Below are 10,422 nucleotides of genomic sequence, written 5' to 3' on the forward strand. Positions count from 1 at the left end.
TATAAGGGCTTGTAATTTATTATAAGGATTGGGTTTTACATTGAGTGGAATTAAAAAGCTATTGGAGCCTGGCCAGTATGGCTCAGTGGATGGAGCGTCAGGCCACCGACTGAGAGGCCCCTGTTTGATTCCTGGTCAGGGCACATGCCTGGGTTGAGAGCTCGATCCCCAGTAGGGGGCGTGCAGGAGGCAGCCAATCAATGTCTTTCTCACATTGATGTTTCTATTTTTCACTCCCTTCAGCTCTTAAAAAATCAATCAAAAACATATTTGGGAAAAAAAAAAAAAAAAAAGCTATTGTAGGGTTTCAAATAGGATTGAATTGATCGGATTTCTTCTTTTACAGACTCACTGTGGTTGCAATGTGGACAATGAACTAAAGATGGGCAAGGGCAGTAGAAGGAGACAGGTTAGAGCTTTTGCAAGAATCCCAGTGAGAGAGAAGGATGGCTTGAGTGGAGAGAGTGGGGGTGGTGTGAATAATAAGATGCTGGACATATTTTTGAAAGTAGAGTCGACATTATTTGTTAATGGATTGGCTGTGGGTGTGAAGAAAAGAGGAGTCAAGGGTCAACATTCTATGTGAGGAATCACATGACCAGGTTTACACGTTAATGCGTTCCCTCCAGTGGTCACCCCTCATAGTAGGCTCTCTGTGCATCTGAAAGTACTAGTTAATTCCTGAGGGAAAAACTCTGATTTAGAAGGATAAATAAATCTCCTAGAAAAAGGATCTTTAATAAAATACAGTCCTCTTGACGACTGTAAACAAAAAGTCAACTAGGTATTCCCTCCACAAAAAGGGTTTATTTGGGAAAAAGTAAAGATGCAATCTGGTGTGCATACAGGACCTTTATGAAGACAGAGCAAGAAGAGGAAGGTAGTTATTTTTCAGAGGGGAAGAGGAAGTTAAGGGGAGGGGCTGTTTTCACCATAGAGCTCTGTTGTGCACTTAGAGTTCCTCCTGTAGGACCTTCATGACCCACAAAGGATGTGAGAGCTCCTCCCAGAGGGTCTCAGATTCCTGTCTTGGCTAAGGTCTCTGTCATCAATTCTGACACTTTTTTTGCCTGTATTCATTGAACAATTGGAAAAGCACCAAGTCATTGTTCCCTCAACTTCCTGTTTCATTCCCAGACTTGTTCCCTTTTATTTTGAAATATCATGTTGTTGATTGTGTAGCCAAAAACCAGTATTCTGACCTCTGCCCTGTTCTTCCTGATCCTCCTCCTCTTATAAATACAAGGACAGAGCTGGGGTCCCAGGGAGTCAGGGAGCAAAGAGCCCAGGAGTCCTCAGGCCAGCACTACCTGCACACCTGGAAGATGAGAATCCCTGCAGCTGCCCTCTCCTTCCTCATCCTTTCTGCTGCCCTTGGAACCCTGACCCATGGATTCCAGTCCCTTGAGCCCCTGGACCATGGTGAGTTCAGTGAGCCTTCTCACTGGTGGCCAATGCGATGGTAACATGTAGTTGGGGAGGAGACACAGAGGGACGCCTTTGTTCTCCTGCGTCATAGAGGTGAATTTGGCACTTGTTTAAATGCAGTAGCAGTAGGGTATAGATGTTTCTCTGCAGCATTTGATCCCTGGGGAAAACTATATACAGGTGACTTGTCCCACTTGGGGAAACAATTCTCTGTCTTTTCATGGCCAGAATTATTTGATACCTTCTCTTAACTGATGTAGGACCATTACGTGCTAGATCAAAAGACTTGTACTAAAATTGTCAGTTTGGAGAATGAAGCATAGAAGCCTATGTTAGAACTATTATATCCCATGTAGTGTAAAACTATCATTTTGAAGAGGAAATGGGATAAGCTGGGCCAATGACACACCCAAGTCCACCTAATCATTCTATTTCTTTCTGTATTTATTTCACAAATAAATATCTAGTACTGCCTATGTCCAAGCAGGCACTGTTCTAATGGTCTTGTAGATGTTAATACGTTGAATTCTACTAAAAGCCCTGTGGAATAGATTATCAGCAACTTATATAGTTTTGTGTATTGTTATTATTCTTACTTTACAAATGAGAAGACTGGAGCACGGAAGCCTTTGATAACTTGCTCAAGATCACACAGCCAGTAAGTGGTGGAGTTAGGATATGAGCTCGTCAGCAAGTTGTGATAGAAAAACATTTAAGACTTTATTTCGCAACCCCCACCCCACACACATCATATCAAGCATGCCTCAATCAATATAATTCATAGGTAACTGTATAAGAAACGCGCTGAAAGTTTAGTTGTGTTTCCTCATTAGCATAATGCAGATCTACAAACCCTTACCCAAAATGTTGGGGCTAGATGTATTTTGGAATACAGAATCTTTCAGGTTTTAACAAGGTAATACAATCTGATATAGCAATTCCACTTCTGAGTATATACCCAAAGAACTGAAAGCAGGTACATGAAGGGACTTCTGAACACCCATGCTAATAGCAGCATTATTCAAAACAGCCACAAGGTGGAAGCAATCCAAGTGTGCATTGACAAATGAATAGGTTGAAAAAGTGCAATATGTACATACAATGGAATATTATTCAGCCTTAACAAGGACAGATATTCAGACACATGCTACAACATGGATGAACACTGAAGAAAGGTCTATACCCCATGATAGATAAGTCAATAACAAAAACATAAATACTATCTGATTCCACTGATATGAGGCACTTAAATTGGTCAGATGCAGAGACAGAAAGTAGAATGGTGGTGGCCCTGGGGTTGGGGAGGGAAATGGGGAGTTAATTTTAAAAGGGTAAGTTTCGCCTGGCCAGTGTGGCTCAGTGGTTGAGCGCTGACCCATGCACCAAGAGGTCGCTGGTTTGATTCCTGGTCAAGGCACATGCCCAGGTTGTGGGCCAAATCCCCAGTGGGGGGCATGCAGGAGGCGGCCAATTGATGTTCTTTCCAATCGATGTTTCTTTCTCTTTTTTTTGGTACGTGTCCTTAGTGGGAACCGAACCCAGGACTCTCTGGTCCGCAGGCCAATACTCCAACTGCTGAGCCAAACCGTCCAGGGCTCTCATCAATGTTTCTATCTCTCCCTCTCCCTTTCTCTCTCTCTAAAACCAATTAAAGAATAAAATTTTGTTTAAAGGGTACAGTTTCAGTTCTGCAAGATGAAAAGGGTTGTGTGGATAGACTGTGGTTATGGTTGTGCAGTATATGAATGTCCTTAGTGCTACTAAACTGTACATTTCAAAATGGTTAGAATTTGACCAGTTTGGTTTAAAGTACACATCTTCTGTACTTCCTTTGACTCTAATGGCAATTATTTTACAGATAGAGTGGAAAGAAAGGAGGAAGGGAGAGAGAGAAACATTGATGTGAGAGAGACACATTGACTGTTGCCTCCTGCACAACCCCGAGTAGGGCTGGGGACAAACTGCAACTGAGGTACATGCCCTTAACCAGAATCAAACCCATGACTCATTGTGCTGCTGGCCGATGCTCTAATCATTGAGCAAAACCAGTCAGGGTGAACCTAATAGCAATTTATGTTGACTATTCTTATAGCTTTGACTGTACTCCTCCTTATGAAAATATATTTAGCAGGTCTACATCACTGTGTGTAGGGTACAAGGTCAGAGCTCCATGACCAAAAAAAAAAAAAAAAGATTGAAATTGAGAAGTTTATACTATGTGTATTTTACCACACATTCAAAAAATAAAAAATATTTTTTAAAGTGTAACACATCCCTGGCCAGTTTGGCTCAGCGATTAGAGCATCGGCTGAGGACCAATGAGTTGCAAGATCGATTCCGGTCAAGGGCATGTACCTTGGTTGTGGTTCATCCCCAGCCCTGGTCGGGGTCATGTGGGAGGTAACCGGTTGATGTGTCTCTCTCACATCGCTGTTTCTCTCTCTCCTTCTCTCCCTCCCTTCCTCCCACTCTATCTGAAGATAAATAGAAAAAGATCCTCTGGTGAGAATTTAATTAATTAATTAATCAATCAATCAATCAATTAATTTAAAAAGGTAACACATAACTTAACATTCCTGGCAGAGTCTGGGAAGCATACTTTATTCAAACAGTAATAGTTCTGTAGTAAACACATAAAAATACTTACACTAACGGGTTAAAGACTGTAAATAGCCTCACTTCACTTTGGGTGACATTGGGTCATCAGATTAGTTAATGAAAAGGTTTTCTGTTTCCAGAGCCCTGTGGATTTCAGAAATATGCAGAAAGTGTTGTGGACTGTATCACAAGATGTAGCTATTCAATTGATTTATTCATGTTGTATTTGCAGTTTGCTCTTTGTATCGTCCATAGAATGTTTTCATGTCTCAAATATGAAAAATCTCAAGGCACGAATGGAGAAAATGCGCCTGGAGACAGGCCTAGAACCCAGACAGATGCCCAGTATCCAAGCACCAATGCCTCCTTACCAGGGGGTTAGGCTGAGGAATGGGATAGGGAGAAATACTGCAATAATGTTGCCTCCCAGTGACTTCTCTTCCCTTCTTGTCTATTTCTCCCAAAAAGAATCCAGAATGGTGGTGCCTCGGTTCGAAAACTTACATGAAGGTAAATGTTTAGTTATGGCATATATTTAAAAGTAGCAGGTGGGTAACAGATCTGCTCAGCAGCTTCAATCCATCTTGTTCACAGGGCATGGGGAAAGGGGGAGGGTCCTGAGGATGGTGACCATCTAGGGAAGATCAGAATGGGCTATGGGTCCCTCCTCCATAGATGACCTCTCTTCCACCTGGCTGTCCTGGAGAAGGCTCACCTGGGGGGAGAGTATTCTCTGAAGCCTCCTGCAAGCATGAGATCCACTGCTGGGAGAAATGGTCCTGGCCCTGTTGTGGCCCTGCCTGGGTGCCCTCAGACACACAGCTGAACCCTGGGAAGTGTGAAGCAAGGAGATGCCAGCAAATGCTGCAGAGGAGGAAAGCACCCCTTTTGAGTCCTGTGCCTTCTCACCCTCCCCAGCACTTTGGAGGAAGTGGGGAAAGGGTCCGGTCCTTAAATGGCCCTTTCTCTTACTACAGGCCTTCACCAGCCAAGTGAGTGCTGCTTCTCCTACACCTCACGAAAAATCCGATGCGTATTCATGGAAGATTACTTTCAAACGACCGGTGGATGCTCCCAGCCTGGTGTCATGTAAGTGCCAAGAATACCAGCCATGTCTTGGGAAGGGGGACTTGGTGGTGGTTGGATGTCCAGGAAAGTCCCACCCTCTGGATCCTGCAAGGTCAAGGGAGGTTTATGTCCTCATGAAGGTCTTGCAGAGCATCAGATATGAGATGTTCCCAGTGAAGAAGGAGGCTAAGGAAGGAAGGAGAGAGCAGGAGCAGTCTGCCCCACAAAACTCCCCTGAGTCACTAAGGGAGTCTCAGAGACTGAGGGAGGGTCTCAGAGAGAAGACACCCTGAGCTCCTGCAGCAGAGATAGGAAGGAAAAAGCTGGGAGGATGGGGAATCGAGGGGCATGGAGGATAGGGCTCCCCATTTTTATTTGCAGAACCGTCCTCACTGTATAATCTTTCTCCCCCGTGTTCCCCAGTTTCATCAGCAGGAGAGGGCAGCGTGTCTGTGCCAACCCCTTGGATGGGGGAGTTCAGAATTGCATAGAGAACCTGAATCTGGACCTAGAGGAGAAACTGAATCTGGACCTAGACAAGAACCTGAATCTGGACCTAGACAAGAACCCGAATCTGGACCTAGTCAAGAAACTGAGAACAATGGCTCGTTGAGAAGGGATAGCAGGTTCCAGCCACCCATCTCCACTCTCTCTTACCTCTGGGAGCTTCTTGGCCTGAATTATTTTTTCAAAAGCAACAATTACTGTTCTATTCTGGTTATAAATGCTATGCACAATAAAAAGTATCCAATTTAACTTTACCTGATCTTTGAGAGGAAAAAGAAACATAGAAATTGCTGAACTTTGGATTTGTGATTTTTTCAAAATCAATTATCAGAGAGCATCATTTTTAAGAAGGTAAAAACATGATTCATCCAAATACAGATTGAATATGTGTCAAAGATGTACTTACCTATTAATGAGGGATCCATAAAACTGACTGTAAAATCATCTGAGGAATAGCGATTTATATAATTCGTGGGGGTGGGTTTCTGAAATGTTGGTTAACTTAGAGAGTAATATCCAACACTGCAATATAACTGTAACTTCTGCTATTATCTTTTCTACTGGACAAAAACCATTTGCATCTAGCTGGACAAAAATTTACAAGTCAACATGTAATCTCACAAAGTTTGTGACCTGATCAATAGTAAATAGAACATCAATCAAAAGTTCATTTCCCCCACAGATGTAAGGAGTCCTGGGGTGGGTCTTTTAGACAATGTTCCAATGTAATTGAAAGGTATGCTGTCATCCTGTTGCCTTATTTCTGTTTGGGATGTTTTTTCTTAATAGATGTAACTTCCTAGAAGATGTCTTTTTTAAAGTTGAAGGATATTAGAAAAACATTTCACATTGAAGTTAATTAATATTAATTTACACCCATACCTATTAATTTATAATTAGTAAATCTTGATCAACTGTCTGATAAAACTCAGAGGAAAGCACTGAATTCTAAATAACAACAAAGCTTTTCTATTTGAAAAAAAGGAAGTTTAAAACCTATGCTTACATTTTGGGTGATTCACCATAAGAAATCAATAGGGGGAAAAACTTAAAACAACTATGAAGTATCACCTCACACCTGTCAGAATGGCCGCCATCAACAAATCATCAAACTAGTGTTGGCGAGGGTGTGGAGAAAAGGGGACTCTAGTACACTGCTGGTGGGAATGCAGACTGGTGCAGCCACTGCGGAAAACACTATGGTGTTACCTAAAAAAGTTAAAAATTGAACTGCCATTTGACCCAGTGATCCCACTTCTAGGAATATACCCTAAGAGACCTGAAACACTGATCAGAAAGAATATATGTACCCCTATGTTCATAGCAGCACTATTTACAATTGCTAAGATCTGGAAACAATCCAAGTGCCCATGAGTAGATGAATGGATAAAAAAGCTGTGGTACATGTACACATGGAATATTATGCAGCTGTAAAAAAGAAAGATCTCTTATCAATAGGGGGGAAATTGATTGATAACCAAATATCCTTTATAATAATAAATCACTATTTAACAAGCCCCAAGACAGTATTAAAGCTGGAAATTACTGTAATGCCAAAGAGATTAAACACAAATTCACAGTATATTCCCATCCTTCCTACTAAAATAGCTCTTCTTTGATGGTTTGACTACAGTATACTAAGGTTACTTTTACTCCATCATTTGGCAGGAGATGGTTGGGGATAAGGAGTGAAGCACAGATGTACATACAATTTAAACAAGCATTCCAAGTGATTTTTATGCAGGTGGTCCTAGGACCTCACTTAGACATACCATTTTAGGAGGTGCGGGTAAATAGGTAGACTGGTGGAGGGGAAGAGTACCTAGTATATCTCAGCCTTCATGGATGCTTTTCTTTCTTCAGAGCCTAAGTGGAAATCCCTAGTTCCGTGATTGCAAATGTAGATTCTGATTACAGGGGCCCTGGCTCTGGTAGGTGAAGAGGAAGGAAGGGTGTGACTGGTCAGGCTTTCACTGAGATTATCAAAGAGCGTCATTTCTAGGGGGAAGTGGGGGGTGGGTCTTCTTGTCTTTGACAAGACTTCATCCACTGCCCAATTCTCTGTCTGGAAGACTCCCACAGCAGATATCCTATTTAGATAAGAACTGTGCTCGTAGGTTTATCCTGGGACCAACCCTGCACCTGATGATCCTGAAATAAAGACTGGCAAGGTTGTGGCTTGTTCTCTCAAGCCAAGATTCTTCTCCCAACACCCACTGACTCTGATCTTTGTGTTACCCAGGGGCCTGATGAGAAAATGCTTTTTCAGTAATCTCCTCCTTCACCTATATGAGGATATATGTTTTTTCAGTCTCCTTGGGTTTTGCCATCAAGCTGACACATGTCCTTTACACAGAATAGAATTTCTCACCTTATGGCCAGCTGATGTCATCTTTTCTGATCCCCTACTGCTGAAATGAATTCAACTTTGTTTTCATATATAGTCTGTCATTTCAGTGGGCTCTAGGGAGGTGGAAGAGGCAAGCACAGATGTTTGGGGTTCTGGCTTATGTTTTGACCCATTTCTGATCTTTCCTGTTGCTCTCATGACTACTCTGTATTCTGTTGAATTGAGAAGCTTAGAGTTAACACCAGCCCACTGAGCCCTTGGAATATATGATTGAGTGATGGCAATAGTAGCTTTTGATTTCTCTGTAGTGATTTTGTTTCAGAGCCTTGGAATAAATGTTCAAGAGTTGATGGATTAAAAATGTGCTAGAGCCCTGGACAGTTTTGCTCAGTGGTTAGAGTATCAGCCAGCGGGCTGGAGACCCAGGTTTAGTTCCTGCTAAAGGCATGTGCCCCAGTTGCAATTTGTCCCCGCCCCAGGTTAGGGTTGTATGGGTGGCAGTCAATCGATGTGTCTCTCTCACATCGATGTTTCTCTCTTTTTCTCTTCTTCCCCCTCTATCTGAGGATAAATGCAAAAATGTCCTCAGGTGATAATTAAAAACAACAACAACAACAACAATTGTGCTAGTCCTAAGGGCAAAGTGTGTGGTTTCACTGGGTTCTCTGACTGGTCAAGTTGTTAGCTCAGTAGAATGAAATGGAGAGTACAGGCCACCTGAGCAATGTAAATGGCAGAGGGCCAGGTGTGTCCTAGTCAAGGATTTGGGTCATGACAATGGCAGCTGAACAGAAATGAAGGATAGAAACCAAGACTCTTCTTTCTGACCAAGAATCTGTTGATGACAGAAGGTCTTGGAGGAGGTAATGCATGTTATGTCTGAGTCAATCGCGTAAGACTCACCTACTATATTTTCACAGTTCTGCAGAGACAGCATGGTCTTTTTTGCTTCCTTGTTTTCTGTGGTGCCTCTGCCAGAAACACTCCCCCTCTCAACTCTTCCCAGCAAAACTCATCTCAACTGCAAGGTTCAGTTCAAGTGCTGCCATAAAGCCTTCCCCTCGCTACCCCAGCCAGAGCATCCATCTCCCTTTCTCTGAAATCTTGAAACATTTATTGTCCCTCAAACAGATAAGTATTGAGTAACTACTTTGTTATACATTATAGGCATTAGAAAAACCATGTGAATAAAACAAATAGTATGGAGTTTCCTCAAAAAATTAAAAATGGAACTGACATTTGACTCAGAGATCCCACTTCTACGAATATATCTGAAAAAGCCAAAAACACCAATCAGAAAGAATATATGCACCCCTATATTCATAGCAGAACTATTTACAATAGCTAAGATCTGAAAACAGCCCAACTGTCCATCAGTTGATGAATGGATAAAAAAGCTGTGGTACAGTTACTCAACAGAATACTATGCAGCTGTGAAAAAGAAAGATCTCTTATCCTTTGAGACAGCATGCTCAAGCGAAATAAGCCAGTCAGAGAAAGATAAATATCACATGATCTCACTTATATGTGAAATCTAATGAACAAAATAGATCTAGTGATATGGAAGCACGGAATAGATCCACAAATCTCAGAGGGAAGAGATTCACCAGCTTATATGCATATATGCATAACCCATGAACACAAACAGTAGGGCAGGGAAGACTTGGGCAAGGAACAGGAGCAGAGTAGAGAGGGTCAACAGGGGATAAAGAGGGGACAGTCTGCAAAACTTTCAACAACAGAAATACATCAAAATAAAAAGACTGTTCAGTGTATAGAGAAGACTGAAAATAAGAAGAAGGTGTGATATCTTTGTCCAAGAATCATATTTAATTAATCAAACTCTCCAATATTGCAACACTGGGTTAAAATGATGAGGTTGTCTGTACTGAGGGCAACCAGCCTGGGGCTCAGGGTTCCTCTGGCACCAGGCAGGCTGCCCAAGGGCTGAAGAGACCAATATATTGAAGCACACCAGTTTGGAAACTACACTACAGGCATACCTCGGAGATATCGCAGGTTCAGTTCCAGACCACGGCAATGCTGGTGGAGGGTCTTGCCTTCAATTTGTAAGAAAATGCGCCATCTGTGGAATGCAATAAAGTGAAGCTCAATAAAATGAGGTATGCCTGTGTGGATCAGGGCTTCTGAAACTTTAGTATGTATGAGAATCACCTGGAGGGCTTGTTAAAACAGACTGCTGGATTCCACCCCAGAAGTTCTGATTTAGTAGGACTGGGTGAGGCCAAAGTATCAGCATTTATAATAAGTTCCCAGGTAACACTAATGCCGCATGGTGAAGCGGAAATTTGAAGAGGAACTCTCACTCTTGACTTTGTAAAGTTGGTATTGCTTGCAACTTTTATAAAAAGCACCATGTCCTATGTGAGAACATAAGCCCCTTTCCAACCTCCAGCTCCCCACCCCCCCCACCCCCGTGAGAATATAATGAAGGCCATCTGTCAGTGTAC

The 10,422-nt window shown here is 42.3% G+C and overlaps 1 protein-coding gene across 1 annotated transcript; it reads left to right on the plus strand.

Annotated features, from left to right (window-relative positions):
• The first annotated feature begins 1,204 nt into the window (after positions 1–1,204).
• LOC118634927 (C-C motif chemokine 9-like) lies at positions 1,205–5,876 on the plus strand. The gene is made up of 4 exons (XM_036269755.1): positions 1,205–1,422; positions 4,495–4,536; positions 5,004–5,115; positions 5,518–5,876. The coding sequence occupies exons 1-4, from the start codon at positions 1,326–1,328 to the stop codon at positions 5,705–5,707; spliced, it is 441 nt and encodes a 146-aa protein (XP_036125648.1). The 5' UTR covers positions 1,205–1,325; the 3' UTR covers positions 5,708–5,876.
• The last annotated feature ends 4,546 nt before the right edge of the window (positions 5,877–10,422 follow it).

Source organism: Molossus molossus, unplaced genomic scaffold, assembly GCF_014108415.1.
Source record: "Molossus molossus isolate mMolMol1 unplaced genomic scaffold, mMolMol1.p scaffold_m16_p_19, whole genome shotgun sequence".
Taxonomy (NCBI): domain Eukaryota; kingdom Metazoa; phylum Chordata; class Mammalia; order Chiroptera; family Molossidae; genus Molossus; species Molossus molossus.

What these genes read in the sequence shown, in the direction of transcription:
- LOC118634927 (XM_036269755.1), top strand. Translation starts at nt 1,326, where the DNA reads ATGAGAATCCCTGCAGCTGCCCTCTCCTTCCTCATCCTTTCTGCTGCC. An exon ending in CCTTGAGCCCCTGGACCATG is followed by an intron (nt 1,423 to 4,494) that starts GTGAGTTCAGTG and finishes TCTCCCAAAAAG; the next exon opens with AATCCAGAATGGTGGTGCCT. An exon ending in TGCTCCCAGCCTGGTGTCAT is followed by an intron (nt 5,116 to 5,517) that starts GTAAGTGCCAAG and finishes CGTGTTCCCCAG; the next exon opens with TTTCATCAGCAGGAGAGGGC.